This window comes from Thermobia domestica, chromosome 16 (assembly GCF_964235325.1).
Source record: "Thermobia domestica chromosome 16, izTheDome1.hap1.1, whole genome shotgun sequence".
NCBI classification, from domain to species: domain Eukaryota; kingdom Metazoa; phylum Arthropoda; class Insecta; order Zygentoma; family Lepismatidae; genus Thermobia; species Thermobia domestica.
Window position 1 is genome coordinate 112,135,899 of NC_137469.1, and position 7,965 is coordinate 112,143,863.

Below are 7,965 nucleotides of genomic sequence, written 5' to 3' on the forward strand. Positions count from 1 at the left end.
ATTTTTTGGTAAAAGAAAAGTAAATATAAACAAGTACTGAATGCAGTTAGGTTCTATTTAATACCATTTTCAACTCGCCGATAATGTGACGTAGGAATGTGATTTTAAAATTTGAGGAAAGCAAAGAGAAATACAATGAAGAAGGGAGGGGAAGTAATGACGGAGAAGATCAGGTGTTAGCAGTGTACGAGCAGTCATGCTTTCGAGAGTATGACGCGTGAGAAGCCATCCATTACACTATATTTGCCTGTAACCACTGTCTCTTATCAATGTTACATTACTTGCGCCCCCCCCCCTTAAAAAAACTTTAACGTCGAATTGCATTCAGTTTGGAAATTGTTAATAAAAGAAACTAGAAAGGTATGTGGAAGAAATTTTGTGTGTGTGTGTGTCGAAAATTCTTTAAGTTTTACGTCCCACGTTTATGCCGGTTAGGCTAAAGGAGACGGTGATGATGAGAGATGAGTGAAATGGTGGAATGATGAAAGTGGGAGGAAACGGGAGAACCCCGAGAAAACCCACGAGCACGGTGTTTGTCCACCACAAAGTCCACACGGCGCGAGCTGGGATCGAACCAGGAACCCCAAGCACCGGAGGTGAACGCTCTACTACTGAGCCACCGCGCCCCTTGTGTGTGTATCGAATTGTAACATACTGTATTCATCTACCACGGCGTTTCGTTTGCGATGATGTTATTATTAGTTTAATATGATATTACATTTTTACACTTCTGGTCACGAAAAACTTGATTATCTTCTAGAGTGTAGGTCCAAAAAGTTGAACCTAGATCCTTACGTCCCTCAGATCTTCTTACAAGAGAATCTATTTTCCCTCCATTCTATCACAGAGCAACATATGTATTTTCCAAAGAAAACGATCATCTAGTCATTGCATCCAAGTGAACCAGGCCTGCAACCATAGGGGGGCTTGGGAGGATTTGCCCCCTAATCTTTTCGTGGCCCCTCAGAGCTCAATACAAAAAACACAATTTAGATATCTCTAAGAGAATTTCTAATGACTTGGCCCCCCTTACATATTCATGCCCTCCCCCGACTTCTGTGGTTGGTTTCGGACCTGAAGTAAACATTAAGTGACATGTGGAAAACAATTATAAAATATGACAAAAATAATTAAAAAGTCAAACGCAGACATACTACATGATACGAGATTCAAGCCTGTGGAAAAGACACGGTCAACAGTGTTCATGGACTGTATTATTTTGAACACAAAGTTTGTTGCACAATATACTATTTATTATATTGTAAACACACAACTAAATACAATAATTGCTATGCATAAGCAACTACACACTATGCAGTCACACACGCCACGTTGACACTTATAAAAAACTATCAATCGTCCAGCGTTGCCAGATACAAAACAAAAGAATAATGAAATGCGGCCGAACATACCGCCCACCTTGAAATATCATTTCAACACTACATATAATTCTACACATTACTCTACACTACACATTCTACGTATTATTCTTCATTAAATGGAAGAGGAGAAATTTTCACAATTGGTCGTTTGAAGACACCTTTGCTAGTTTTAATAGTAACAGTTCTAACAATATTGTCTACACCAGGATGAACAGCAACTACTCTTGCTAAATTCCAATGTTGAGGAGATGTCTTATCTTCCTTCACTAATACTAAATCATTGATCTTGATATTAGCATGTTTACACCACCACTTTGGCCTTTGTTGCAGCCGAGACAAATATTCTGTTTACCAACGGTTCCAAAAATGTTGCACCAATCTTTGAGTTAATTGCCAGCGTGACAAATGATTGATTTTTAATTCACACAAATTTGGTTCAGGTATTGCTACTAATGAATCATGAATTAAAAAATGACCAGGGGTTAATACCTGATAGTCATTAGGATCAGAAGATAGAGCAGTTAATGGTCTAGAATTTAAACAGGCTTCAATCTGACACAAAACTGTATACATTTCTTCAAATGTGAGTACAGTGTTACCAACTACACGTCTCAAGTGGTACTTGACAGACTTTACACCAGCTTCCCATATGCCTCCAAAGTGAGGTGAGGATGGTGGATTAAAATGCCAATTTATAGATTGCATACTGAGGTAATTACATACAGACTCTTTTGAATCACCATTCGTTACAAGTTTCAGTAAGGATTTTAATTCTTTGTTTGCACCTATGAAATTTGAACCACAATCACTGTAAATATCAGTGGGTATTCCCCTTCTAGCTACAAAACGTTTCAAAGCTGCAATAAATGACTCTGTTGAAGCATCACTTACCAATTCTAAATGGATTGCTTTGACACTGAAACAAATGAAGAGTGCTACGTAACCTTTGAATAATTTTGAATTTCGACTTTTCATATTTTTTAACATTAGTGGACCTGCATAATCTAAACCGCAATGCAAAAATGGACGAGTTGGTGTTACTCTACCAACAGGGAGTTGACCCATTAATTGAGAAGCTGTTACACTTGACTGTTTGTGACATGTTACACAACTTTTTACAATCTTCCTTACAAAGTCACGACCACCAATAATCCAAAACTTTTGTTGCAAAACAGATAAAAGTACCTGTGAACCTGCATGAAGATGCTTTATATGTTCAGATTTTACAAGAAGTTCTGTAATTCTAGCATGTTTTGGAAGTAAGATAGGATATTTGAAATCATATGTTACACTAGCATTTTGCAAGCGACCTCCAACTCTCATGACATCATTTTCATCAAGAAATGGATTTAAACACAATAGTTTGCTACTATAAGGCAGAGGTTTTTTCATACGTAAGTATTTTATCTCAAGTGGATATTCTGATTCTTGAGCTTGTTTTATCCAATGTATTAATGCATTTGACAACTCCTTTGTAGTTAATGGTCCACTACATCTTAACTCCTGTTTACTTTTACTATTCCTAATAAATCTTTTACACCAAGCAGTAACACGAACTAACCTAGATAATGATGAAAATTTATCTACTATTGTACAGTCAACCTTAATGTGCATGTTAACAGTTAAAGACTTTTGCTCACATTGAACAGAATCTAGATTTTTGCAATTAATATTTACAATAGGTAACTCTGATTCCATCAACCACTTTGGCCCATTCCACCATAGTGAATAAGACTCTAATTGTGACGGATTCAAACCACGAGAACTACAATCAGCTGGGTTGTCTTTGCTCGATGTGTGCGCCCATTTAATAAAAATTGATTGTTGAATCTCAGATACTCGGTTAGCCACAAATGTTTTCCATTTACTCGGACATGAAGAAAACCATGCTAACACAATAGTAGAATCTGTGTAACAGACAACCTGTTCAAACTTGATTAACATTGCCTTAATGACCGTATTGACTAATCTACATAACAATACTGCAGCACACAATTCTAACCTAGGTATTGATATTTGCTTTATAGGGGCAACTTTGGTCTTTGCAGCAATCAGGTATACTTGCACATTTCCAGATGTATCTATACAACGTACATATGCTACTGCAGCATACGCCTTTTCACTAGCATCTGAGAACCCAATTAGATCATATTTCACAATATTTTCAGAAGAAATACACCTTTTGATCTTAATCAGTCTCAACAATGGCAATTCTTGACAATATGCTTCCCACGAGCGAGCAATATCATTCGGAAGTACGTCATCCCATTCAATTTTTAATTTCCATAATGATTGTAGCAACAATTTTGCAACAATGGATACTGGAGATAACCAACCAAGCGGATCATACAATTTTGCAATATCAGATAATAACATTCGTTTTGTCATTACTGACTTATAAGTGGGAACAACAACAGAAAATGAAAATGAATCACTTGATGGATTCCACTGTATACCTAAAGCTTTTACATTCTCATCTTCATTAAAACAAATTAACGACTGAGTTTCTCTTAAGTGAGAAGGTATACTATTTAACACATTCCTGTCGTTAGTAGACCATTTTCTTAATTCGAAACCACCTTTTTGTAATAATGCTGTTAATTCTGAGTACAATACCATTGCCTCACTACTATCAGCTGCACCTGAAACTAAATTATCAACAAAGAAATCATTCATGACTAATTCTGCAGCTCTGGGATAACAATAACCTTCATCTACAGCTAACTGTTGCAAACACTTTACAGCGAGATATGGAGCCGAACTGGTTCCATAAGTAACAGTTAACAGTCTAAAATCACTAATAGGTTGGTCAACTGTTTCTCTCCACACTATTCTCTGGTAATCAGAATCAGTTTGATCTACCTTAACTTGTCTGTACATTTTTGCTATATCAGCACACAATGCAATTGGATGAGTTCTGAACCTTAATATTAATGGGATAATATCATCTTGTAATTTTGGACCTACCATTAAGTTGTCATTGAGAGATATTCCATTGCTAGTTTTAGCACTACCATCAAATATAACTCGCAATTTAGTGGTAGAACTACTTTCATTTAAGACACAATGATGCGGCAGATAATAAGATTCAGATACAAGCTTATCAAGTTCTACATCAGGAATTTTTTCCATGTGACCTAAGTCTAAGTACCCCTTCATGAAATCACAATATTGTTTACATAAATCAGGATCTTTCTGTAACTTACGTTCCATCTGGCATAATCGCTTTACTGCTGTGTCCCGTGATACACCTAGAGGCTCAACATTTTCTTTAAAAGGCAATTTTACAATATATTTGCCATCAACATCACGTTTGTAAGTTTCAGCAAAATACTGCTCACATTTTTGCTCTTCAACGGATAAATGTTGTACAGTTGGCAACTCCTCTACTTCCCAGAATCTTTGCAATGTTTTATTGAGATCAACAGAAACAAAATATGACTGAACACTTGATGTGTTATTCGTTAAGTTAATCTGACCACACAATACCCAACCTAACACGTTTCAATGGCAGACGGAGCTCCATTCGTACCTACGTGTCTCCCACTGAGCAACAATAATGGGAAAACATCAGCACCTAACAACACATCAATAGGGCCACTTTTATTAAACTGTGGATCAGCTAAGTTTACTTGTTTCACAATTTCCCAATTACCTATATTTTGAATAGTTACTCTGGGTAAGTTACTTGTGATTCTTGGGACTACTATTGCTTTAGTATGAATATTATTATTACTGTACAATGACTGAAAACACAAATCAACTATTGCATGAGAATTTCCAACGTTAGAACCAGTAACACCTGATATGCTCATGTTTATTTTCTCTTTGTTTATGCGTAATTTCTGGACGCAACGTTCAGTTACAAACGATAATTCACTACCACAGTCGATAAGAGCACGAAATTGTATCAACTTATTTGCATTATCTTTGATATTTATGACAGCGGTGGACAACAACACCTGAGGAATTAGTTTTTGATTTATAGAATGAGAACAATTTACTTGATCTACTTTATCCTTCTTTTCAAAATGCAATAAAGTATGATGTTTTTTGTTGCAAGTGTGGCAACCCTGCTTCACATTACACTTATTCACGGAACAATTTAAGGTCAAACAATTGAAACAAAGCGAATTCTTTTTCACAAAACTATGCCTATCATTCACTGACATATTTATGAACTTTTGACACTTATATAGCTTGTGGTTATTTTTACACATGATACATGACACAATTGGACTTGAATGATGCACTAACGTGTTGCCTTTTTTGTTTGTTTTTAAAGCAGACGTGTCTGCCGGTGACCTTGCACTCACTGCAGCTAACGCTTTGGCACGTTGTAATATGAACTCTTTCAGCTGGTCGAAAGTTGGTTGTTCGTTTTTCTTCAATGAAAGCTCCCATTGTTTTCTGGTGTTCTTATCTAGCTTCTCACCCACATGGTAAATTAAAATCACATCCCAATGTTCCACTGGAAGGCCCAAGGATTTAAGTTCACACACACACTGAACACTATTGTCAACCAATCTTCGTAACTCACCTGATGACTCATTCTTCACAGCTGGTTGAGTAATCAACTTGCTCAAAATATGATTTGCTAGCTCCCTCACATCTTCATATCTTGATTTAAGTAACTCCCATGCTACTTTATAGTTATCATCAGATATGGAAATAGACTGCAACAATATAGCAGGTTCCCCTGATACAGCTGTCTTCAAATACTGCAACTTTTGAGCATTTCCTAACCGATTGTTATTATGAACAGCAGCAACAAATAAGTCACGAAACGATAGCCAATCTTGCACTCTACCACAAAATGTAGGGAGTTCTAAGTCTGGCAACTTCACATCTGTGCACTGTTTATTTGATGTATTTACCTGTTCAGTATTAGGTGACTGCATATTGTACAAAATTTCTAAGACAGAGTCCAACTTATTTTGCACTTCATTAAATTCTCCATCATATTTTGCAAACTCACTTTCACCACCCACAGAAATGAACTTTGTAATGAGCTCTGTGCAATCGCCATGTAATTGCGTAGCACGTTCAGTGTACAGCTTGATACTGAAGTTAGGCTTGTTTTTATTCTCGTTCACTTTATGTATTAACCTTGTCACTTCACGTTTAAGTACAGTTTTCTTACCTATGAGTTCTTCCATTGTTATAATTCTGCACCACTTTGACAATGCACTACAAAATGAAGATACTGCGCCACAAGTTCCCAAACCATGCACATGCACAACTGGAACAAAATCCGGTCGGTAAGGACCACTTTAATGTTCATGGACTGTATTATTTTGAACACAAAGTTTGTTGCACAATATACTATTTATTATATTGTAAACACACAACTAAATACAATAATTGCTATGCATAAGCAACTACACACTATGCAGTCACACACGCCACGTTGACACTTATAAAAAACTATCAATCGTCCAGCGTTGCCAGATACAAAACAAAAGAATAATGAAATGCGGCCGAACAAACAGAAGAGTAACAGACAAAGAGGTTAATAGAATCACCCTTAGTCCAGTAGATAATGCAATAGATTCGCGAACCAATGCGTATTTTAATCCTCTCTACACAAGCTGCTTTTTTAAAAATAAAGAATCTACATTTGAATAGTAAATGGTAGCACTAGTGCTCCTATTCGAGACACATGCTCGAAGAAATAAACACCCCTTTCGTACCCCACTAGCCACAGATGCCAAATTTGCCTTTCTTATTGCACTTCTGCTGTAATGTTAGGAATTGCACGATACGGCTTGAAGAACTCAAAATAATTTTTAATACAGTTAAACCTGTCTTTAGCGGAATCGAACGGGACTAGCAAAAATTTACGCTAAAGGTAGGTTTCCGGTGAACGAAGGTAGACCTATGCAAAACAAAAGTGCATGCATATAATGGACATACTGAGATAAAATAGGGTGCTGTACATGCATTAGTCAATTTACAATGTTTATTTCTAGTACGAATTAATACACGCAAAACTTATAATAAACATGGAAACTATTGCACTTACTTAATTTTACCAATAGTCAAGGAGTTTTTTTTTTTGGTACACACTGATGCTTGTCTGTTCAACTTTCCACAGAGACTTTAGTCTGGGAAAACATACTAAGCGTATCAGTGTAATTTCATGTTGCAGTTCCTTTAAACTTTTGACAAAATCTTGATAAGTGCACTCTCCTTCCAACTCAATGTCTTATTTATCTTCTTTCTCCATCTCCTCTTCTCCTTTTAGACTTTCCATATAATTTTCAATTAAAGCACGCATATCCATGTGTCTGCTTGCTTTGCACATCACTGTCTGTTTTGTCAAAAAAAATATATCTAACCTCTCATAGAATGTCTAAAAACAACCTAAATGACATTCCGAAGCTTGAAATTTTCCACTAGGAGAAATAGTTTGATTTCCGTTGTCCGTATAATACAAATTCCGTTTAATAAAGTAAATTCGCCAGTAAATTCACAAGAACGTGAAATATTTCCGTTTAACACAAGTTTCCGTTTAATAAAGAGTCCGTTGAAGACAGGTTTTACTGTATTATTAGTAATTCAAATAATGGATCTTATCATT

General features: G+C 36.2%; 2 protein-coding genes across 2 annotated transcripts; both read right to left on the minus strand.

The window, feature by feature from the left end:
* Positions 1 to 1,730: 1,730 nt before the first annotated feature.
* Positions 1,731 to 4,595, minus strand: LOC145672576 (uncharacterized). The gene has a single exon (XM_081741735.1). The coding sequence runs from the start codon at positions 4,593 to 4,595 to the stop codon at positions 1,731 to 1,733; it is 2,865 nt and encodes a 954-aa protein (XP_081597861.1).
* A 281-nt stretch (positions 4,596 to 4,876) lies between these two features.
* On the minus strand, positions 4,877 to 6,541 carry LOC145672577 (uncharacterized). Its single transcript, XM_081741736.1, has one exon. The coding sequence runs from the start codon at positions 6,539 to 6,541 to the stop codon at positions 4,877 to 4,879; it is 1,665 nt and encodes a 554-aa protein (XP_081597862.1).
* Between the last annotated feature and the right edge of the window lie 1,424 nt (positions 6,542 to 7,965).